We start from the raw sequence: 25,267 nt of genomic DNA on the forward strand, positions 1-25,267 counted from the left end.
GGGCCATCCTCCCATGACCCCCGGCCGGGGGTCACTTGTGGCTAGTCAAGATGGACCCCCGACCCCACCATTCCCTGCTGTAGGTGGAGAGTACCCCACCACTCCCCGCTCTAGGTGGAAAGTACCCCACCACTCCCCGCTCTAGGTGGAAAGTACCCCACCACTCCCCGCTGTAGGTGGAAAGTACCCCACCACTCCCCGCTCTAGGTGGAAAGTACCCCACCACTCCCCGCTCTAGGTGGAAAGTACCCCACCACTCCCCGCTGTAGGTGGAAAGTACCCCACCACTCCCGCTGTAGGTGGAAAGTACCCCACTGCACCACTCCCCGCTGTAGGTGGAAAGTACCCCCACCACTCCCACTGTAGGTGGAAAGTACCCCACCACTCCCCGCTGTAGGTGGAAAGTACCCCACTGCACCACTCCCCGCTCTAGGTGGAAAGTACCCCACCACTCCCCACTGTAGGTGGAAAGTACCCCACCACTCCCGCTCTAGGTGGAAAGTACCCCACCACTCCCCGCTCTAGGTGGAAAGTACCCCACCACTCCCGCTCTAGGTGGAAAGTACCCCACCACTCTCCATTCGAGGTGGAAAGTACCCCACCACTCCCCGCTCTAGGTGGAAAGTACCCCACCACTCTCCATTCGAGGTGGAAAGTACCCCACCACTCCCGCTGTAGGTGGAAAGTACCCCACCACTCACCGCTCTGGGTGGAAAGTACCCCTTTTTAAGGGGTGTCCAGGCTGTTGAGGAAGGAAGGGGGTTGGTTGGGGCAAGACTTTACTGACCATGCTCAAACCTCTCTTTTCCATGACGACTTTCAATGAAGCCGGGGGAGGTGTACATACTTTGATAGCTTGCATTGATGCTAACGGGCCAAACTGACTCCCCCACCCCCACACCCCGCCCCGGTGTGTGTGTGTGTGTGTGTGTGTGTGTGTGTGTGTGTGTGGTATCAATGATGTCATGCCAGCCATTAATGACCCCAATATCAATTACAAGGGGATAAGGGGGCGGTAAAATTCAACCAGGAAGCAGGGAGGGGGGGGGGGGGGGAGGGCGTGTTAGTTCTGAGTGTTGAAGTTAAGCCCTTGAGGGTCATCCCCCGGCATGTCTGCATAGACACCAGGATTCACAATTTTTTCGCGTTCAAATCAGATTGGACGCCGGGGATAAAACACCAGGGATACAAAAAGGCTGCCTGCACAGGCCCTGTTTGTTCTTCTGATACTGATCCCCATGCAGAGGTCGGGGGGTCAAGGCCACAGACACTGCCTGCCCGCGATTCCATCACCCGTCTGCCGCGACTGGGTACGACAGAAGGCGTAGGGTTAAAACAAGGGTTAAAGCTCCCGCAGCTTTTTCGGCCATCAGGCAGTGACGTCATACCCACAGTGTCTAGCCCAGGATGTGAGTCATACCCACTGTATTATCAGGCAGTGACGTCATACCACTGCGTCATCCAGGCAGTGACGTCATACCCACTGTGTCAACCTTCCATACCCACTGTGTGTGTCAGTGACTTCATACCCACTGTGTCAGTGACTTATACCCACTGTGTCAACTTCATACCCACTGTGTCAGTGACTTCATGCCGACTGTGTCAGTGACTTCATACCCACTGTGTCAGTGACTTCATACCCTTCATACCCCACTGTGTCGATGACTTCATACCCACTGTGTAGTGACTTCATACACTTCATACCCACTGTGTCGATGACTTCATACCCACTGTGTCAACTTCATACCCACTGTGTCAGTGACTTCATGCCGACTGTGTCAGTGACTTATACCCACTGTGTCGAATGACTTCATACCCACTGTGTCGATGACTTCATACCACTGTGTCGATGACTTCATACCCACTGTGTCGATGACTTCATACCCCACTGTGTCAGTGACTTCATACCCACTGTGTCAGTGACTTCATACCCTCTGTGTCCACTGTCAGGCCATCATTAGGAAGGTGGGATGGAGTGGAAAAAACAGAGTAAAGTGCCTTCCCCCAAGGACACAACACCATGCCGAAACGGGGCCCACGAACCCTGGCCACTGCTGAACACTGGATCACAAATCCAACGCCTGACCTATTCTGCCACGGTGCCTTCGATAGAAGACAACCAGCTAAAAACGCCCCAGGGCTTTTAATTTTATTTCATTATTACTTTTGTAAATCAGAATGTTTCAGAAACTATCATTTGTGTCAATATTAATGTGTGTGTTTTTTTTTGGTGTGCACACAGCCAAACCTTTCACCACATCAACCATCAAAATATAGACACTCACAGCCAAACCTTTCACCACATCAACCATCAAAATACAGACACTCACAGCCAAACCTTTCACCACATCAACCATCAAAATACAGCCACTCACAGCCAAACCTTTCACCACATCAACCATCTTGATACAGACACTCACAGCCAAACCTTTCACCACATCAACCATCATAATACAGACACTCACAGCCAAACCTTTCACCACATCAACCATCTTGATACAGACACTCACAGCCAAACCTTTCACCACATCAACCATCAAAATACAGACACTCACATAACAGCCAAAACTTTCACCACATCAACCATCAAAATAAAGCACTCACAGCCAAACCTTTCACCACACCAACCATCTTGTGTGTATCGTGTATATAGTGTGTATCGTGTACTTGTGTCGTGCATCTTGTGTGCGTCGTGCATCTTGTGCGTGTGTATCTTTGTGGGTGTATCTTGTTTGTCTCCCTGTCAGGTCAGGTCATTAGATCTGCTACTGGTAACCTGTAATCCAGTACAACCTGTTCAGGGTCGGGTTGCCGACGACTAAACCGGCACTTCCACCGCTCCCTTCTGGGACTGGTGAGGCGGGTGGCTAGACACCCTTATGGAGATCCATAAAAGGGCGTCGGCTCGGGAGAGCCACCGACGGCCATCTAGCTCCACTGTGCTGTGTGCATGCCACACGCAGTTGGCCTCCGGGGTGTGTCTACCCATGTATGCGAAGTCTGGATCCGGCAGAATCTGCGGAAGAAATCTATCGGTTCAACGGAGAGGAAGGCGATTACAGCAACGCACTGTGGAGTGCAGAGAGCAAGATGAGACACCGAAAGGATATCTTGGTCATCCACTGCATCCGTGCTCATCCTCCAGTCGTCTCGACTTAGTCTTGCCACTGGAAATTGGTGGACCCGGACGAGAGAGTGAGGTTGACGTTGCGCAACTCCTCTTCACTTTAAACAAACTCATCGCGCAAGTCATCAGTCATCCAAAATGACCTTTCATCCTTCATTTCATCACCCCCAAGTCCTGTGGCGACAGGCGAGCGACGAAACGACAGGTGTGGGTACACTGGCAGTCGCAGCCGCAGACCTGCACGCAGGCGGCTCAGGCCATAGGGTCGTTCTTCGTCGACAGGAGCAGCGATGGAGCTCGGCAGCCGTCTGAGCGTCTGAGCAGCCCTCTTTAGGAATGCACTGCTCACCTCCCTGGCATGAGGAAGGGGCTAGAAAAGGTGCCCTAAAAATTGCCTGCTCCATATCACCCTGGCCAGCATACCGCGGCTGGCGGGGACCCTACATCAGCGGTCGAAACAAAGAGAAAGAAAAGAAAAAAACAAGGATCGTTCCTCTCACCATTGGTGCTTGGAACATAAGGACTCTCCTGGACAGAGATAACGCGGACAGACCCCAAAGGAGAACAGCACTAGTTGCATCCGAACTCGCCAGATACAACATCGACATCGCAGCCTTGAGTGAGACTCGGCTTGCAGGCGAAGGCGAGCTCTGTGAACGGGGATCTGGTTACACCTTCTTCTGGAGTGGACGAGGAAGCGAAGAGCGACGTGAGGCTGGCGTTGGTTTTGCAGTAAAAACAGCACTTGTCAGCAAGCTAGCTGGAATCCCAAAGGGAGTCAACGATAGGCTTATGACCATGAAACTCCCACTGGCATCTGGCCAGAAGCACCTCACCATTGTCAGTGCCTACGCCCCAACCATGACCAACCCGGATGAAGTGAAGGCGAAGTTCTATGAGGACCTTCACTCTGTCATTGCTGCCATCCCTAAAGCAGACAAGCTCATCATTCTTGGGGACTTCAATGCTAGAGTTGGCTCTGACTACATCTCCTGGGATGGAGTGATTGGAAAGCACGGTGTGGGCCACTGCAACCCAAATGGATTGCTTTTGCTTCAGACCTGTGCAGAGCACGAACTGCTGATAACCAACACAGTTTTCTGCCTCCCCACCCGTAACAGGACGTCATGGATGCACCCTCGCTCAAAGCATTGGCATCTCATCGATTATGTCATCGTCAGGAAAAGGGATAGGCAAGATGTACGTGTAACAAAGACCATGTGCGGCGCCGAGTGTTGGACAGACCATCGTCTTGTAGTCTCGAAGTTGAATATTCGAATCCAACCCAAGAGACGCCCCCAAGGCCAGAAGGCTCCAAAACGGCTCAACATCGCTAAGCTGAAAAGCATCACCATCAAACAGTCCTTTGTGGAGCTGCTGGAAGATCGTCTGGAATCCGCCTCTCTGGACAACCAGAATGTGGAGTCTGACTGGAGGACCCTGCGTGAGCTGATCTATAGTACAGCTTCAGAGACCCTGGGACCCATGACCAGAAAGCACAAAGACTGGTTTGATGAAAACTGTGATGAAATCAAGCAGCTTCTGGATGAGAAACGCCGTCTGCATCAAGCCCACCTGAGCAACCCAAAGTCCACATCAAAAAAGGATGCGTATGATGCCATCCGCAGGACTGTTCAGCAAAAGTTACGCCAGATGCAGGATAAGTGGCTGAGTGACAAAGCTGATGAGATCCAGGGATATGCTGACAGGCACGATATGAAGAGGTTCTATGATGCCTTAAAAGAAGTCTACGGCCCCACATCCTCAGGATCATCCCCCCTCCTCAGTGCAGATGGGAATACCTTGATCACCGAGAAGGAGAACATTCTCGAACGATGGGCTGAGCACTTCAACAGTGTCTTAAATCGCCCTTCCTCCATAAATGATGAAGCCATAGACCGTCTCCCACAAGTCCCCATCAACGAAGCACTGGACGATCCGCCAACACTTCTTGAGACCCAGAAAGCAATCCGTCTGCTATCCAGTGGCAAAGCACCTGGCTCAGACTCCATACCAGCAGAGGTCTACAAGGATGGAGGCACTGTGCTGACTGAGAAGCTTCATCAGCTGTACTCACTCATGTGGAAAGAAGAGACGATCCCCCAGGATTTCAAAGATGCATGTATCATTCACTTGTACAAGCGAAAGGGGAACCGGCAAGCCTGTGATAACCATCGGGGCATTTCCTTGCTCTCCATCGCAGGCAAGATACTTGCCAGGATCCTACTTAACCGCCTCACAGCACACCTTGACCAAGGTCATTTGCCTGAGAGCCAATGTGGATTCCGGAAAGAGCGCGGAACCACTGACATGGTGTTTGCTGCAAGGCAGCTGCAAGAGAAATGTCAGGAGCAAAATGCTGATCTGTTCTCCACCTATGTCGACCTCACTAAGGCCTTCGACACCGTGAGTAGAGAGGGACTGTGGAAGATCATGGCCAAGTACGGATGCCCTCGGAAATTTATTTCCTTGGTCAGCCAATTCCATGAAGGCATGCAGGCTCGAGTCCAGGACAATGGTGAAACATCTGCTCCTTTTGCTGTCACAAATGGTGTCAAGCAAGGCTGCGTCCTGGCTCCAACGCTGTTCAGCCTCATGTTCTCTGCAATGCTTACTGATGCCTTCAGAGATGGCGATGTTGGAATCGGCCTAAAGTACCGAACAGATGGCAAGCTGTTTAACCTCAGAAGGCTTCAAGCAAAAACGAAGGTCATGACAGACATCATCAGAGACTTTTTGTTTGCTGATGATTGTGCCCTCAACGCTGGATCTGAAGCTGACATGCAACTCAGCGTCGACAAGTTTGCCACTGCCAGCAGGAACTTCGGCCTTACCATCAGCACGAGGAAAACTGAAGTTCTCCATCAGCCAGCCCCAGGGAAACCCTACGTTGAGCCCAACATCACAGTCAACGGTCAGAGACTCAGTGCGGTGGAGCGGTTCACATACCTTGGCAGCACACTGTCACGAAATGCGACCATCGACGATGAAGTGAACGTCAGGATTGCAAGAGCAAGCGCAACTTTTGGTAGACTCAATGCAAATGTCTGGAACAGAAGAGGCATTAGTCTTGAGACCAGGCTAAAGGTCTACAGAGCAGTAGTTCTCCCCACACTACTGTACGCCTGCGAAACTTGGACAGTGTACCAACGACATGCCAAGAAGCTGAACCACTTCCACACAACATGCCTCAGGAAGCTACTGAACATCAAGTGGCAAGACAAGACCCCAGACACAGAGGTGCTCGCAAAAGCCACCCTTCCCAGCATCTTCACCATCCTGATGCAGTCCCAGCTTCGCTGGGCTGGACACGTGGCGCGTATGCCAGACCATCGGCTGCCCAAAAGGCTCTTCTATGGCGAGCTGCAACAAGGGAAGAGATCACACGGAGGTCAGAAGAAGCGCTTCAGAGATACTCTGAAAGTCTCTCTGAAAGCGTTTGATATCAACCCTGACTCCTGGGAGGAATCTGCAGTGGACCGTGACAAATGGCGCGCTGCTGTGCACAAAGGCGCCAGGTTGTGCGAGGCCAACAGGACTGCTGCAGCTGTTCAGAAGAGGCAGGCCAGAAAGTCACGGGCAAACAAGCTCCCTGACAATGATATGCCTGTCTTTGTCTGCCCCAACTGTCAGCGAACATTTCGTGCGCAGATTGGACTATTCAGCCATCTGCGCACTCACAGATAGATTCATGAGCATCCTTCCCCCCACCCCACCACCACCCTCCCCCCATCCCCCATCCCCCATCTGGATGACAACGATGGTCATCATCGATCTCGATGGACACACCACCATGTGTGTGTGTGTGTGTGTATGTATGTGTGTATGTATGTGTGTGTGTGTGTGTGTGTGAACATGTGTGGTACCTGTGTAAGTAGACATTTACATATATCTATCTACCTACCTACCTATCTCTCCATCTATATATACATATATCTACATATATGTGTGATTAGGTATGTGTAGGCGTTTGTAATATATGTATATATATATATATATATATATATATATATATATGTATATATATACATATATATAGAGAGAGATATGTATAGTTGTTGTTTTTTGTTCTGCAGTGCAGTTTCCCTTTCTGGCACCCATATTCAGATTTTTCGGCGTGACTTTCGTACCCCTCAAGCCGACAAACTTCTTCCAGAACATTGTGAGGCAGGCACTGGAGGAGAGAAGGAAGGACAAAAAGGTACGCTGTTCATGGTAATAATGGAGTGATGGTAACGCATCCGCCTAGGAAGCGAGAGAATCTGAGCGCGCTGGTTTGAATCACAGCTCAGCCGCCGATATTTTCTCCCCCTCCACTAGACCTTGAGTGGTGGTCTGGATGCTAACCATTCAGATGAGACGATAAACCGAGGTCCCGTGTGCAGCATGCACTTAGCGCATGTAAAAGAACCCACGGCAACAAAATGGTTGTTCCTGGCAAAATTCTGCCGAAAAATCCACTTTAACAGAAAAAACAAATAAAACTGCATGCAGGAAAAAAATACAAAAAAAAAGGGTGGCGCTGTAGTGTAGCGACGCGCTCTCCCTGGGGAGAGCACCCTGAATTTCACACAGAGAAATCTGTTATGATAAAAAGAAATACAAATACAAAATAAGAATATATTGTTCTTATATGGCACAAACTCCTCACAGATGGGCTCTGAGTGTCTCACATGAAACAGTACATGTATAAAAGTGCGTTATACCACACAAGAGCATGTGAGGACTTACAAGTGGAAAACAAAATATGTATTCACCAATACAATACTACATATTGCAAGAAAAAAGGCACAAAATACAAAGTTCATCATCATGTTGAAATACAGCTAAGCCAGGTTGCGTGCTCTTCATTTGCACAAATAAAACCAAATTCGAATTCAACCAAACCAGTTCAGGTTCTCTCCTTTTTCACAAATGAAACCATGTTGAAATACAATCAAACCATGTACATGTTGTTCCTTTCTTTGCAGAGGTAGAAATGAAATAAAATAAGATACGAACAAACCAGGTACATGCCCTGCCTTAGCATAAATGAAACCATATCAAAATACAACCAAACCAGGTACATCCTCTAGCTTTGCAGAGATAAAAAAAAAAAAACCCAATATATTAAAATACAGCAAAACCAGGTACATGAGCTTTCTTTGCTGAGATATAAAAAAAAAAACCCAAAAAAAAACAAGACAATCTATTAAAATGCGACCAAACCAGGTACATGTCCTTTCTTTGCAGAGGTACCCCGACTTCTTACAGCTGCTGGTGGACGCAGAAAAGGAAGGGGGTGCTGGTGGCCCAGTGGACGCTGAGATTGACCACTCTGCCCATCTTACCACCTCTGAGAAATGGGCGGGAAGAGGTACTACTACTGCTGCTGCTGCCAAGCGCGTTGGGTTACGCTGCTGGTCAGGCATCTGCTTGGCAAATATGGTGTAGCGTATATGGATTTGACCGAACGCAGTGACGCCTCCTTGAGCTACTGATACTGATACTGCTGTTGCTATTACTACTACTACTGATGTTGATGAGAAGAAGAAGAAGGAGAAAATACTAGTACTGCTACTCCTACTACTACTACTACTACTATTAATGATAATTAGAATGATGATAATAATGATAATAATTATAATGATGATAACGATGAATGCTGAAACTGACCACCTCTGACAGTCAGTATCAGTATCTGTAGCTCAAGGAGGCATCACTGCATTCAGACAAATCCACATATGCTACACCACATCTGCCAAGCAGATGCCTGACTAGCAACGCAACCCAACATGCTTTGTCAGGCCTTGAGAAAAAAAGCAGAAGAAAAAAAAAACACACACACACGCACACACACACAACACACACACACACACACACACACACACACACACACACACACAGAACACACACACATGCACACTCAGAACACACACACACACACCCACACACACACACAGAACACAAACACACACACACACAGAACACACACACACACACACACACACACACACACACACAGAACACACACACACACACACACAGAACACACACACACACACACACACAGAACACACCCACACCCACACTCACACTCTGTCAAATGGGAGGGAAGAGGTAATGATAATAAGTGTATTGTGTTGTATGGATTATATTGTATTGTGTTGTGTTGTATTGTACTGTGTTGTGTTGTGTTGTATGATAGTCATGCGTGTCCAGTGGAGACCCATCAGGACAGCAGAGGAGGCAGGCTAGTAAGTGCTGTCCCGTCCTCAGACTGTCTGGGCTGGTCAGTTTCTTCTTCTTCTTCTGCGTTCATGGGCTGCAACTCCCACATTCACTTATATGTACACGAGTGGGCTTTTACATGTATGACCGTTTTTACCCCGCCATCTAGGCAGCCATACTCCGCTTTCAGGGGTGTGCATGTTTGGTATGTTCTTGTTTCCAAAACCCACCAAACGCTGACATGGATTACAGGATCTTGGTATACACATGAAGGGAGTTCAGGCACTAGCAGGTCTACACATATGCTGACCTTGGAGATCGGAAAAATCTCCACCCTTCACCCATCAGGCGCTGTCACCGAGATTCGAACCCAGGACCCTCAGATTGAAAGTCCAACGCTTTAACAGCTCGGCTATTGCGCCTGTCGGCTAGTGAGTTTGATCACTGTGGACATAATGTGTGTGGAGTGCAGCAGGAGAGACATGCACGACCGGAACGGCTGGAGATCGAGTGTTTGTTGGCGGGGGTTGGTTTTTGAACATGACTTCCTTCTCAAAAGCAAGGAAAGACAATGCAAGCACACAGAGCAGCAACAAGTCAGTTCAGTTCAGTTCAGTTGCTCAAGGAGGCGTCACTGCGCTCGGACAAACCATATACGCTACACCACATCTGCCAAGCAGATGCCTGACCAGCAGCGTAACCCAACGCGCTTAGTCAGGCCTTGGAAAGCAACAAGTCAAAGCTTAAGGTGTGCTCGGAAAACTTCTCATGCACACAATGAACACATTACATGGAGAATGGGTGAAATGGGAACACCCCGTTGCCAGCCTATGTCGAATTGGGAATAGGCTGAATGGGAAATAGGCGAATCGGGGATGGGTGAATTGGGAAAAGGCAAATTGTGACGATGCCATGTGTGGACAATGTCTCTGGCGGGACAAGAGGTATAGGTGGAACCAGTTGCTTCTTTTTTTTTTCTTCGTATTGTTTTATTTTATTTTATTTCATCGTTTTTTTAGTTATTTTACTTTATTTTGGTTTACCTTAATTTATCTTAATCTTTTTTTCTTTTTTTTTTATTCATGCGTTGACTGTGTCAACTTTGTACGCATTTTACGTCACTCAGTTTTAAATTTGAATATTTTGTAGTAAAGCTTGGTGAGCCCCATCTGAGATGGGGGTACTGTACTATGTAAGTCTGCATTTTAGTAGTAGTAGTAGTAGTATTTATTTTTTGTTTCATTTTGTCCCGTGTGGCGTGGCAGGCCTGACTGACGATGAGAAGGAGGCCAACGGTATGGTGTTCCTTATTGCTGGCTACGACACCACCTCCAACGTCCTCTCCTTCACACTCTTCCACCTAGCCGGCAATCCTCAAGTGCTGAGGAAAGCACAGGAAGAAGTCGACCAGAAGCTGGGAACTGTGAGAGTTTTTTTTTTTGTTGTTGTTTTTTTGTTTTGTTTTTTTTCCCAAAGATTCAGAAATTCAAAGAAATTTAATCCTTTTGCCCCTTTTGGGGTGTGGATGGTACAATAACAGTACATTCTCATTGAATCACAACTTCAGTCCAGCATCTGTGAAACACAAAAATGCACACCCACTTATGCACACACACTCACATGTGCTAATGATAATGATTTGCAACAAAACAAATCCAACTTTTTTTTGAAAGACTGTGTGTGTTTATGTGCCAAAAGTCACAATTTTAAGACTCTGTGTGTGTGTGCAAAGTAAAAATATTCGGACTGTCATACCACAGATCCGTAACTGGAGTTCACAACAACAACAACAACAAGAAAAAGACAAAAAAGAATTAAAACAAGGAAATGAATACAAGGAACAACTATACTGTAACTATGTGGACAACGATTAAAAACTGTGTGTGTGTGTGTGTGTGTGTCTGTCTGTCTGTGTGTGTGTGAGAGAGAGAGAGAGAGAGAGAGAGAGAGAGAGAGTATAAAGTGGACACACACCTCGAATGATGAGGCTGGTGATACTAACTGGGGAAAGGAGGCCTTTCTTACAGGTGTGTGTGTGTGTGTGTGTGTGTGTGTGTGTGCGTGTGTGTGTGTGTGTGTGCGTGTGTGTGTGTGCGTGTGTGTGTGTGCGTGTGTGTGTGTGTTAATTTCCATGGATATTTATTATAATACATATATTAATTACAGTGTTTTAAAGTGACCATGAACAAGGTTTTTAAAAAAACTATTTGTATGAAGGTCTTATACATTTATTGCTGCTGTTTAATTATGTCATGCTTAACAGGTTGTTTTGTGTGTGTGTGTGTGTGTGTGTGTGTGTGTGTGTGTGTGTGTGTGTAAAATAATTGTCTTTGTTTATTTTGCTGCATCTGTTGTAATTTCTCTTCATGAAATGATAAAAGATAGCCTTATCTAAGATATGAAAAGTATATCATACTATAGAGCAAGCAATGTTATCAGGGAAGCTGGGTATTCTGTTTATTTGTTTGGTTCGTTGTTTTTTTAATTTGTTCCTTTGTGTTCCTGTGTGTGTTCCTGTCTGTGTGTGTGTGTGTGTGTGTGTGTGTGTGTGTGTGTGTGTGTGTTTTGGTTGTGTTTTTTGTTTTGTTTTTCTAAGAATCAATTTTTTTTTAAGCAGGCACATTTTAAGAAAAAAGAAGTTTCTTCTGTTCCTATTTGTATATATATATATTTTTTTTTTTACAAATAATTTGATTTTTTTTTTTTTTTTTTTTTTGTTATCATAGAAGTCTTTTTTCTTCTTAAATGTGTTCTTTTGTGTTTCTTTCTGTATTAAAAAAAAATCTATTAACAACAGTTTGTATTCTTTGTTACGTTTTTTTTTTTTTCTCTCTCTCTCAGAAAGCCGTGAGCTATGAGACGGCCAGCGAACTGCCTTACCTGGACATGTGCATGAACGAATCCATGAGGCTGGCTCCTCCAGGTTTTTTGTAAGTCTCTTTCCTTGTTGGTATGAACACCTTGCCTTACGCAAACAGACTTCTCTTCCTTTTAGTTATATTCTCAGAGATGCCAGCTGCCAAGATTTCGCCGTATTTTGTTACGCTCGATCGCAGTTTGTTCCGACGTTACGCCAACGTCAGAATTGTTAAAATGAGTTCACTTTTGACTACATTGCATGGTCACATGCTTCCCTGTCGTAACATTAGCCAGATGCTCAGGACCTATAGATGAGGAGGCCAGGGCAGTCACTAGTAACCTTGGTCTCACTTGATGATGCTCAGCTAATCACGTGCGTGTTTACATTGTAACAGCATTGAGTTGACCAATCAGCTTAATGGTTTGCCGGAACAAGAGTGAGTGTGGCTAAATCAAGTTGTGTCTTGGTCAAACAGCGTCTGTGCCCAGTGGATTAAGCTATAGAGTGAAAGAAGGAACAAGCGGCTTGAAACAAAGAAAGTCAGCCATGAATTCTGATCTTGAGAAACAGGATGAACAAAGACCAGGGAAGCGACACTGTGCCACAGATGTGTCAGCTGTAAAGAAGCAGTGGCAGGAACAGAAGTTTCGCCAAACGTACATTGAAAAATATGTTTGCTGATGTGGCTCTGAGTTAGACTGTTCCTACCAAATTCAGAATGTTCCTGCCAAATTTCCTGATTGTTCCTTCAAACACTTGACAGGGTTTGGCATATCTGTAATCTCTTCTAATCTATCAAGCTGAGATATGAGTATTCTAGGAGGGAGGAAGCTGTTTTCTCATTTATGAAGCTGAGATTTGAATATTTCTGGGTGGTAGGAAACTCCCTTCTGATTTATGAAGATTAGATTAGAATATTTCTGGGTGGTAGGAAACTCTTCTGATTTATGAAGCTGAGATTAGAGAACTCTAGGATGGAGGAAGTACTTAAAATGTCTACCATAGAATCTAGGAGAGATGTAGCTAGCTCTCTTCTAATTAATGAAGCTGATATTAAGAGTATTTCTAGGAAGGAGAAAGCTCTCTTCTCGTTTATGAGGTTGAAATAAGAGTATTCTAGGTGGCAGGAAGCACTCCTCTGATTCATGAAGCTGAGATTAGATAGCCATTAAAGTATCGGTCATAGAATCAGTGAGAGGTGTTGCTGGCATGAAAGGGATGCCCAGACTGCCTTATGGCAGAAATGCAATGACTAATAAAAGGAGGGTGATATCCTGAAAAGGTCAGAATGCATCAGGTAGACTCGGCGGGCAGCCAGTTCAGGGATGACATAGACACATGAAATTATTATGTTTTTAGACTGGCATGATAACTACGTAAGTACCTGGTCATTACATAGTGAATCAAATGACTAGCGGTTAACCCTTTGTACCACAAAAGTACAGCTGTACTGCAGTTTTTGTGGACCAGCTGTACAACAGCAGCGTGCACTGTCAAAACCATATTTCATTCACAAAAACACACAAAGTGTCATCAAAAACATGCTCAATCTCCTAAAAAAACAACAACAAAAAAACCCACATCAGTGAACAACATAGAAGCTAAAGCCAACAAGCAAAAAGCACCAAGTGAGAATATGACTGATTGAGAAAGGGAAGCTGAATGTGCCCAGTGCTGTATGGAAATGTTGACCAAGCGACCAAGTATTCTTGATAAGTTCAGGTATTATGGATAAGTCAGTACTCATGGGAAATGAATTGTTAATAAAATGAATCGCTTTTTTCAGTCTAGCTCTCATCACCAACATGGATTGCATTTCAAACCTCGCAGACAATTGAGTCCAATGATGCAGCCTTCTGATGAATCATGTATCTTTTGTCATCTTAGATACACAGAATAAGCACATTACGCCTTCACAACTGAATTTCCTGTTTACTCGGCTAACATCCATGTGAGGCATTCTGTTTATAAGTATTTGTCTGAATAACCTGTAGGCGTGAGAAAGCAGATCTAGATCTAATTTTCCATTTGTCAGTTTTTCCTGGGGGAGGAAGGAGAAAGAAGAGTTAAAGTGCTTTTCTGCCATTAAAGTGTCTTTTAGGGTCTGGTTTCTTCTTCTTCTTCTTCTTCTTCTGCATTCACTCGTATGCACACGAGTGGGCTTTTACGTGTATGACCGTTTTTACCCCGCCATGTAGGCAGCCATACTCCGTTTTCGGGGGTGTGCATGCTGGGTATGTTCTTGTTTCCATAACCCACTGAACGCTGACATGGATTACAGGATCTTTAACGTGCGTATTTGATCTTCTGCTTGCATATACACACAAAGGGGGTTCAGGTACAAACAGGTCTGCACATAGTTGACCTGGGAGATCGGAAAAATCTCCACCCTTTACTCACCAGACACTATTACAGAGATTCGAACCCAGGATGCTCAGATTGAAAGTCCAACACTTTAACCGTTCAGCTATTGCACCCACCCAATAGGAGCCAGCCACAGGCCCCCCCCAAAAAATAACCACCTCTGATGGGGGCTTGAACTCACACATACTCCCAGTCATCCATCCGTGTCGCTAACCGCTTCGCCACTGTGGTTGGTATCTGTTGTATGTGTTTTTTGTCCTTCAGACTGGACCGAGAAGCTGTGGAAGACACGGAGCTTGGCGGTTACCAGGTGAAGAAAGGCACGAGAATGATGATTCCTGTCTTCACCATTCACACGGACCCAGATTTCTGGCCCGAGCCTCAGAAATTTGTGCCTGAAAGGTAAGTCTTGCCATTTTTTTGCATTCATTATCAGTTATTTCGCTTGTCAGTTTAACGACTTCTTTTTTATGAAGTCCTTTAAGTAATTTCCTGTAACTGTATTTAGAGGTTTTCTTCTTTTTTTTTTTTCTTCCAAATTTCACCCACATTTTTACCCTCATTTGCCCAGTTTCTCCCAACCCTCCATTCATCCACATCTCCCACCCCTTCTAACCGATAATACTCAGATGCATTCATAAATACTTTAACAAAATGTCTTCAATCACCGATATGTGTGACGGGACATTAAACAAAATTCCTCCTTGCCATAGGAGCATTAGGTGTATGTGTAGGAAAGGCATCTGCTTCCCCAGTCCAAACCAAGCCCACCCCTCCTTTCTGTTTTTTTTTTTTTTTTAAGCAGATGTGAGTAGCTTGTATGGATGTGTCCGTTAGCTTTGACGCCTCCTTGAAAATCAAACTGAAACAAAAAATGAAATAAAGGAAGCATTGATTGATAAGTATCAGATAACTCAGCATAAAATCAGTTAGAATATATATAAAGGAGTAAAGCAAAATAGAAAACAGATAAAAATATGAAATTGATTATAATGACACAAAAGGTGATAAGTAAATGAAAACATTTGGAAAATTATGATATAAAATGCAGTAACACAGACTTTAAAAAACGGTCTTACGGTGGGTAATACCAAGTGATAGGAGTAGCATCTTGTATAGTGACTGAAGAAAGAAAAATCTTCCTGTGAAATTTCTGCCTGGAAGGTAAGTCTTAACGGTATTACCAAGTGTTGGGAGTTGCATCTTGTATAGTAATTGAAGAAAAAAATCTCCCTGTGAAATTTCTGTCTGAAAGGTAAGTCTTAACGGTATTACCAAGTGTTGGGAGTTGCATCTTGTATAGTAATTGAAGAAAAAAATCTCCCTGTGAAGTTTCTGTCTGAAAGGTAAGTCGTATGGTAATACCAAGCTACAGGAGTAGCATCTTGTACAGAAATTGAAAAAAAATCTTGCTGTGAAATTTCTGTCAGAAAGGTAAATCTGACCTTAATGCACAGTGATGGGAGCAGCGTTTTGATTAGTAATTGACGGGCGCAGTAGCCGAGTGGTTAAAGCGTTGGACTTTCAATCTGAGGGTCCCGGGTTCGAATCTCTGTAACGGTGCCTGGTGGGTAAAGGGTGGAGATTTTTTCCGATCTCCCAGGTCAACATATGTGCAGACCTGCTAGTGCCTGAACCCCCTTCGTGTGTACATACGCAAGCAGAAGATCAAGTATGCACGTTAAAGATCCTGTAATCCATGTCCGTGTTCAGTGGGTTATGGAAACAAGAACATACCCAGCATGCACACCCCCAAAAACAGAGTATGGCTGCCTACATGGTGGGGTAAAAATGGTCATGCACGTAAAAGCCCACTCGTGTACATACGGGTGAACGTGGGAGTTGCAGCCCACGAATGAAGAAGAAGAAGAAGAATAGCAATTAAAGAAAAAAAATCTGGCTATGAAATTTCTGCTTGTAAGGTAATTCTTATTGTAATACCAAGTAATGGGAGTTGCATCTTGTATTGTAATTGAAGAAAAAAAATTTTTTTACCTGTGAAATTTCTTCCTGAATGGTAAGTCTTATGGTAATATCAAGCGATGGGAGTAGATTCTTGTACAGTAATTGGAAAAAAAAAAAAAAAAAAAAAAATCTCCCTGTGAAATTTCTTCCTGAAAGGTAAGTCTAATGGCAATAACAAGAGATGGGGAGTAGCATCTTGTTCAGTTATTGAAGAAAAAAAAAATCTTGCTGTGAAATTTTCTGTCAGAAAGTTCAAGTCTTATGGTAATACCAAATGACGGGAGTACCATTTTATATACCATTAAAAAAACCAAACAACAACCCACAACAGCCTTGTTCTCCAGCCAAGGACAGGCAGTATGTAATTATCCATATCATCAGTCATCATGTACGTTGCACGTTTCAGGCACACTCCTGAGGCCAAGGCAGCCCGCCATCCGTTTTCGTTCATGCCTTTCGGCCATGGTCCTCGCAACTGTGTGGGCATGAGGCTGGCACAGCTGGAGATCCGCATGGCCATTGCCACCATACTGCAGCACTACACCCCCGTGCTCTGCGACAAGTCTGTGGTGAGTGTGACGGGTACATTAGCTGAATGGTTATTAACTCTTTTCACTGCCAAGTTTCTGTGTGTGAAAAACGCTTCCCAAGCTCCAGATATTTTAGATATGATTAACTCTTTCACCACCAAGTTTCTGTGTGAAAAACGCTCCCCAAGCTCCATATATTTTAAATATGATTAACTCTATCACCACCAGGTTTCTGTGTGAAAAACGCTCCCCAAGCTCCAGATATTTTAGATACGATTAACTCTTTCACCACCAGGTTTCTGTGTGAAAAACACTCCCCAGCGTGGGTTACGAAAACAAGAACATACTCAGCATGCACACCCCTGAAAACGTAGTATGGCTGCGTATATGGTGGGGTAAATGAACAAAACAGTCATGCACATAAAATGTTGCACGTCTGTATGAGTGTGTGTGTGTGTGTGTGTGTGTGTGACTGAAACCTGATTGAATGACAGAAAATTAATGGCAAGAGCCCAAATGGCAGCTGTCAGTTGGCTTTACCCAGGTAGGCAGCCTGTTGTACAAATAAGTCTGTGTTTGGAAAGCACTTCGAGTTGGTCTCCAACCAAGGATAGGCGCAATAAAAGTATGCATATCATTACCATCATCAAGTCAGCACACTTAACAGTCCGGTTTCTGTTTCTCAAGGAGGCGTAACTGCGTTCGCACAAATCCATAAAAACCGCTACACCACATCTGTTTAGCAGATGCCTGACCAGCAGCATAACCCAACGCACTTAAGTCAGGCCTTGAGTGTAGGTGTACATGTCTGCGTACCTATCAGAGTGGATTTCTTCTACAGAATTTTGCCAGAGGACAACACTTTTCTTGCCATGGGTTCTTTTTGTGCGCCAGCCAAGTGCGTGCTGCACTGGGAGCTTGGTTTATCATCTCATCCGAATGACTAGATGCTCAGTTTGATTATGCAATCAAACTTTAGAGAAAGGGTGAGAGGGGGAATCGAACTCAGACCCTCACGGACGCTGTGTTGACAGATGAGTGTGTTAACCATTCTGCCACCCTCCTCCTTTCACCAAACCAAGACCAGAACATCTTTACCACAAGGGTGTCCTTTTCCGGCACATCTTTTCTTCTTTTCTTTCTTCTTCTTCCTCATCGTTTTTGGGCTGCAACTCCCACGTTCACTCATGTGTACACAAGTAGGCTTTTACGTGTATGACCGATTTTACCCCACCATGTAGGCAGCCATACTCTGCTTTCGGGGGTATGCATGCTGGGTATGTTCTTGTTTCCATAACCTACCGAACGCCGACATGGATTACAGGATCTTTAACGTGCGTATTTTATCTTCTGCTTGCGTATACATGCGAAGGGGGTTCAGGCACAAGCAGGTCTGCACATATACTGACCTGGGAGATCAGAAAAATCTCCACCCTTTACCCACCAGGTATCGTCACTGCGATTCGAACCCAGGACCCTCATTTTAAAGTCCAACATGTTAACCACTCGGCTGTTACGCCCATCTTTTCTTTCTCTTTTTGGATTTAGCAATGCACTGAGATTTCTTTTTGTTTCATGCAATAGACAAACATGTCTGGCTGCTGAAAACTGGGGCTGCATGTCTTAATAAGAACAAGGGGGGCAGGTGTAGGGGGGTTGGGGGGGGGGGGGGGGGGGACAGGGGGCGGGCTAGTTGGCCTTGTGGATAGGGTGTCAAGACTTTCGTTCCTAAGTTTTGGGTTTGATTCGTACTTGACATATCCAAGTTGGAAGAGATTTTCTCTTTGAAGTTAAGACTCCAATCCCTTCCTACAGTCATTTGAATTGGATTTTATTGGAAACAAAGTTATGTGTATGAATGCTTGTATAAAAAAAACAACAACAAAAAACGAGAAGCAAGGCCTCCAAAACTTACTTGCGATGCCGCACACTTTGTCCAGTAGAGGAATCATGAGGGGAAAAAAAGGTTGTAGAAAAAAAAAATCATTAAATTGGGTCCTGTATTAAATATTGATAAGGTTTTTGGGGAAAAAAACCAAAAAAACCAAAACAGGCCTGCTAGTGGGATCGAACCATTGAAAAATACCTGTGGCTTGTAGTTTCCTGTCTTTCATTACTTCCCTTTTGTTTATGTTAAGAATGCATGGAGCATCCTCTTTTGGGGGGGGGGGGGGGGGGGAGCTAAAAACGGTCACTGACACAAGAATCTCACCAATGGTGAATGTTGGGAGTTTTATCAGAGAAACACACACACACACACACACACACACACACACACACACACACACACACACACACACACACACATACACACACACTCATACACACACACACTCACGCTCACGCACACTCACAAAGAGAGATAGAGACAGAGTTACTGAGAAGCGATTTCTGAGGTGGACAGGAGTGCTGATGGTATGCAGTAGACGTATACTTTTATTCATGCCATTTCCTTCAGCTGTATCCCAGTTTCATTTTTTTACTCTTCACTCTTATTTTCAGTACCCACCTGTGTTGGACGCCTCAGAGTTCAGAATGAAGGCCAAGGATGACCTGTGGGTCAAGTTCAAGCCTCGAAACTAATTGTGGACATCTTCAGACCTGATCAGTGCAGTCAGCAACCGTGGATAGTGTTACCCCCCCTTCAGTGCTCCAGGACAGAGATTTCTGTCCCCATCTAGTGTGAAAAAAAAAAAAAAAAAAAAAAAAAGCTCGAGGACGACCATTTCCATCCATGTCATTGTAGGAATTTTTCCTATTGCAATGTCATTAAATTTATGTGAAATTGTTATGGTTGGGTAGTGTGCTCATTTTCCTTTCAAGGAAAGTATAGGTTATATATACTCTCTTTTAGTCATTTGCTTGCTAGAATTAAAAAAAAAAAAAAATTAATTGTTGCCCTCTGAAACTGAGACATCCTTTGGCAAACAGTTGTCACTGAACATAGAAATAAGCTGAGTACTGAAAGAGTTAATGTCAGTGTGGCGTGAGTTTGGAGTGCATGCAGTTAGTACTTGGACTCTTCAGTGATGTGACTTCTTCTTCTTCGTTCGGGGCTGAAACTCCCATGTTCACTCGTATATACATGAGTGGGCTTTTATGTGTATGACCGTTTTTACCCTGCCATGTAGGCAGTCATACTCTGTTTTCGGGGGGATGTATGCTGGTAAACCCACTGATGGCTGACATGGATTATACGATCTTTAATGTGCGTATTTGATCTTCTGCTTGTGTATGCACACGAAGGGGGTTCAAGCACTAGCAGGTCTGCACATATGTTGACCTGGGAGATTTGAAAAATCTCCACCCTTTACCCGCCAGATGCCATTACCGAGATTCGAACCCGGGACCCTCAGATTGACAGTCCAACGCTTTAACCACGTGGCTAACGCGCCTGTCTGATGTGACTGATTTTGCTGAACAAAGAGAAACCTAATCCCAAGGAGGAAAAGTCCCAAGTAAAGAACGGTGAATGACGATTGACAACCTGACCCGACGGGAGCAACGACTGTCAGTCTGAGGGTCCTGGGTTTGATTCCTCAGGTCACGGCACCTGGTGGGTAAAGGGTGGAGATTTTTCCTGATCTCCCAGGTCAACAGACATGCAGACTTGCTTAGTGCCTGAACCCCCTTCGTGTGCATACACATGTGGAAAATCAAAAATGCACATTAAAGATCCCGTTATCCGTGTCAGCATTTTGGTTGGTTATAGAAACAAGAACATACCAGGCATGCACTACCCCCTTCCCCGAAAACAGAGTATGACTACCTTCATTTGGCAGGGGTAAAAATGGTCATAAACGTAAAAAGCCCACTTACGTATATCAGTGATTGTGGGAGTCGCAGCCCACGAACAAAGAAGACAAAGACAACCTGACCTGTATCCTGAGCTTAAGAATTTTCAGATGTTTTTTTTTTCTGTTTTCTGGCATTGATCATGTTCTGCAGACACAAGTCAAGTGTAGCACTGGTCAGCTGTCTGGTGGATATAATGCCCAGTAGATTTTCACACTATATAATGAGTGCTACCTACCATGGTATGCAAAATGCTGAATTATTCATGAAGAGAGGTGGTACCAAAACATGGACACTGATCCCCCCACCCCACCCCACCCCCAATTTTATTTTATTTTAGTTGGGGGTTTTTTTGACTGATGAGCATTTTTGATTTTTGAAAAAAATCTGATCAGCATGATGCTTGGTGGTGCCCCCTATAGCAACAACTACGACTGCAGTCAGAATGGAAATTTGTTACTTTTTTTTTTTCCTCTGTAAGTTTTGCAAATGTTCTGTTTTAGTTCCATTGCTTTTTTTTTTCTTTTTTTTTTTGTTCCATTTCATATGATTTTATCAAACATACTTTTGTTGTATTGTGTCTCCTTTGCTGGTAGCTTTTTAGTTGTTTTTTTAAATTTTATTTTCCATCTGTCCAGATTTTGTTTTATTCATTTTTGTACTTTTTTTGTTTTGTTTTAATGATAAATGCATAAACACATGTTCCTGTTCCAAATGTACAAACATTTATATGGCCATGCACAAAATTATACTCTGAAGCATGGGAACTGTTTCTTCACGTCTGTCTCCCTCTCTGTCTCTGTCTGTCTGTCTGTCTCTCTCTCTATATATATATGTGTGTGTATCTTATCTCTCTCTCTCTCTCTCTCTCTCTCTCTATATATATATATACATACATACATATATACATATATATTGTATATTTTGTACGTACATTGTGCTCGCAAACATGCAAACAATTCTATGAACATGAAAACATGGATACATCTGAACATATGTATGATTATATTTGTGAAGAATATTATTTATAACACACACATACAGACACACACACAGATGCACACACACACACACACACACACACACACACACACACACACAAACTATAAAAAAAAACAACCCAGCAACAACAAAGACTGTCACAGAGACATGAAACAGTTTATTTTCATTGTTTTTGTCTTGCATGATGGCTGTACATAGGTTTGTGAGCTGGTATGATTCATTTTTCTACTTTTTTTTTATTTTTTTTTTTATTCAACATTAATATTTTTGATACAATATATTTTTTTTTAAATATAAATATTCCAGAGTAAGCAGAGGTGTTAAAACTGTCTCAGTACAATTATATTCATGTGTACGTATTGATTTTTTAAATCTTCTTTTTTTTTTGTTGTTGTTCTTTCTTTTTTTTTTTCTTTTTTTTTTTTTAATCAACATTAATATTTTTGATACAATTTTTTTTTTTTAAATATAAATATTCCAGAGTAAGCAGAGGTGTTAAAACTGTCTCAGTACAATTATATTCATGTGTACATATTGATTTTTTAAATCTTCTTTTTTTTTTGTTGTTGTTCTTTTTTTTTTTCTTTTTTTTTTTTTTTTTGAAGCAGGGTCGAACAGTTTGATATTTCATCTGTGAACAGTCTAGTGAGAAATGCATAGACTTTTGTAAGAATATTACTGATACAGTTATAGTGCAGAATACCACTGTGGGGATGCCGCCGGCTCTTTCAGCATACATTGCAGCCCCACCTTTCTGGAACTTGAAGCGCCAGAAATTTACTCTCTTTTTTATATTTTCGTTTTTTTTTCTAATTGCTCTCTTTGTGTCTGGATTTTTCCGTTTGTTGTTTCTTTTTTGGGGGGTGGGGGTGGGGGGTCTTCTGTCTCACCTTTCATTTCTCACTCACTTTGCCTTGTGTATATTCTTCTTCTTCTTCTGCGTTCGATGTTTTGGCTGCGTCAGACGGTCACCCCTGTCGCCACGATGTTGATAGGGACGACGCCACGACGACAAAGTGGTCTGACGCATAACCATAATCGTTGATGCGTGTGTGTCCTGAATTTTTAACCAGAAACCTGCGCCGTAGCTGACACACTCTGTCTTCGGCAGGCCGGATCAAGTTTTCTGTCAGGGGGCTTCTCCCTTAGCTCAGGTCTAAAGAGTCCTGCCCTGTGAGCACAGGGGGATGTGAGAGATTGGGGATCCCTCCCCTAGATGGACTGCCTGTCAAGGTTAACGAGCTCCAAAGACCTGCCCTGTGAGCACAGGGGGGGATTGTTTGCTGGGTATCCCACCCGTTGGTTTGAAATCAGAGTTTCCCTTCTCCTAGATGGACTGCCTGCCAAGGCTAATGAGCTCCATCTACCCTGACCAGTCTCTCTTGAGTGAGTTGCCGAGAGCTAGTCTTGCTATTGCGCCGATCGTCCGCACCCGTGCCGCGTTCGCCATGACTAGGTCATGCCCATTCCGCCCCATGTCCCCGCAGGAACATCCACATTAACATGGCGAGGAGGTGCGGCTACAGAGTTCACTCCCTTGCTAGGGACGCACTGAGGCACCCTAGAGGGGAGATCTTAGCAGAACCCTTGTGTATATATTGTAACTCTTATTTCATTTTATTTAAAAATGTATCTCCTCTTTTGATATGTCAGGGAATCACAGGAAAGAGATGAACTGTTCTTAAAAAAGACAAACTAGCCTCATTTATTGTTTTACCTTTTGATAAGGTGACTGTTTGCATACAGGCATGTTTTGATTAAATTCTGGCATATTTTATTGCAGCTATTGTGTGTTGATGTTTGAAAAGAACAAATGTATTCCTGTAGAAACATTGGAAAATGAAAGAAATAAAAGTATCTTTAAAAAATATAGAAAATAAGTGTGGAGATGAGAGACTGATAGCGCCTGCCTGTTAAGTGTCAAACTAATGATTGTTTTGGGTTTTTTTTTACTATGAAGTGAAAGGGTAATCCATATCCTTGCTGGATTTTACCCAGTGGCTTGTCAAGATCGACCCCTCCCCCTCATTCAAAAATTACCCCCTTTTTTCATTGGTTCATCAATTTATTGAAAAAAGAAAGGAGTGGGGCAGGAGTGGGGGTGGGGGGGATGGGTGGGGGGGGGGGTGCGTAATCTGAGCCATCTTTTACTGATCTCTCTCCCTCTTCATTACATTTCAGTTTAACAGAAGCAAGCATGGCAAGTTCTGTTTTAATAATTTACCTTTGGGGGGTGGGGGTGTGATTTCAAGTTGGCCAAGAATGATCCCCAAACCCATTACGGGCGCACTAGCTGAGTGGTAAAAGCATTGGATTTTCAATCTGAGGGTTGAATCTTGGTAATGGCACCTGGTGGGTAAAGGGTGGAGATTTTTCCGATATCCCAGGTCAACATAATGTGCAGACCTGCTAGTGCCTGAACCCACGTTGTGTGTATATGCATGCAGAAGATCAAATAAGCATGTTAAAAATCCTGTAATCCATGTCAGCATTCGGTGGGTTATGGAAGCAAGAACATACCCAGCATGCACACCCCGGAAAACGGAATATAACCTACATGGCAAGGGGAAAAGGACAAAGCTGTCATACATGTTAAATGTCTGTATGAGTGTATATATGTGCGTGACTGAAACCTGGCTGAATGACACAGGAAACGAATGATGAGCGCCCAAATGGCAGCTGTTGATTGGCTTTACCCAGGTAGGCAGCCTGTTATGCAAATGCTTCTGTTTGTTAAGCGCTTAGAGCTTGGTCTTTGGCCAAGTAAAAGGCGCTATTTTAGTATCGGTATCATCATCATTATCATCATTACAAAGGTGTGGGTGAAGGGGATAAAATACAACTAGTGGGTTTAGGTGTGTCATTTCTGACCAGATACAGTTAATCTACCCCTGGAAGTCATTCCAGACTAGACTATGATAGACCTCGGGGGTTAATCTTGGTTAGTCAAAATTTGGCCCTGGAGAAAAAAATTAACGGATGTATGAATGAGCCGCTACACCGGTATCTGATCCAACAGAGATGCACAAGACACAAATTAAGATATGATATGGACTGGGTATATGTTTCTCAAGAAGTGATCAAATTATGATATCACTGTTAGATTGAGGGAACTGATGATGGGGAATAATTTGTGTGTGTGTGGTGTGTGTGTGTGTGTGTGTGTGTGTGTGTGTTCTGTCTTTTATTTTTCTTTACATTTTTTCACTTTGAGTGATATTAGACGTGTGTGTGTGGGGGGGGGGGAGGTGAAGGTTGGGAGGGGGATGGTGGTTAAAGGGGAATATATAGAGAAAGGATAAACTAGAAGTAGAACAATGGAATCAACAATTTGTAAATATCTATGTAACAGCAATTTACAACAACAAAAAATAAAACTAAATATCAGTAGGTCACATCATAGAAACGTGTTTG

At 44.1% G+C, this 25,267-nt stretch overlaps 1 protein-coding gene across 1 annotated transcript; it reads left to right on the forward strand.

Annotated features, from left to right (window-relative positions):
- Positions 1 to 50: 50 nt before the first annotated feature.
- On the forward strand, positions 51 to 21,941 carry LOC143275802 (cytochrome P450 3A41-like). Its single transcript, XM_076580080.1, has 9 exons — positions 51 to 79; positions 1,245 to 1,324; positions 7,204 to 7,328; positions 8,360 to 8,483; positions 10,603 to 10,760; positions 12,179 to 12,267; positions 14,826 to 14,963; positions 16,933 to 17,095; positions 19,559 to 21,941. Exons 1-9 carry the CDS (start codon positions 51 to 53, stop codon positions 19,637 to 19,639), a joined length of 987 nt encoding a protein of 328 aa, XP_076436195.1. The 3' UTR covers positions 19,640 to 21,941.
- The last annotated feature ends 3,326 nt before the right edge of the window (positions 21,942 to 25,267 follow it).

This window comes from Babylonia areolata, chromosome 31, assembly GCF_041734735.1.
Source record: "Babylonia areolata isolate BAREFJ2019XMU chromosome 31, ASM4173473v1, whole genome shotgun sequence".
Classification (NCBI taxonomy): domain Eukaryota; kingdom Metazoa; phylum Mollusca; class Gastropoda; order Neogastropoda; family Buccinidae; genus Babylonia; species Babylonia areolata.

Excerpts from the sequence above, each read along its gene's own strand:
- LOC143275802 (XM_076580080.1), top strand. The coding sequence starts at position 51 with ATGGACCCCCGACCCCACCATTCCCTGCT. Across the intron at positions 80-1,244 it reads CGACCCCACCATTCCCTGCT|AGGTCGGGGGGTCAAGGCCA; the intron begins GTAGGTGGAGAG and ends ATCCCCATGCAG. Across the intron at positions 12,268-14,825 it reads CTGGCTCCTCCAGGTTTTTT|ACTGGACCGAGAAGCTGTGG; the intron begins GTAAGTCTCTTT and ends TTTGTCCTTCAG.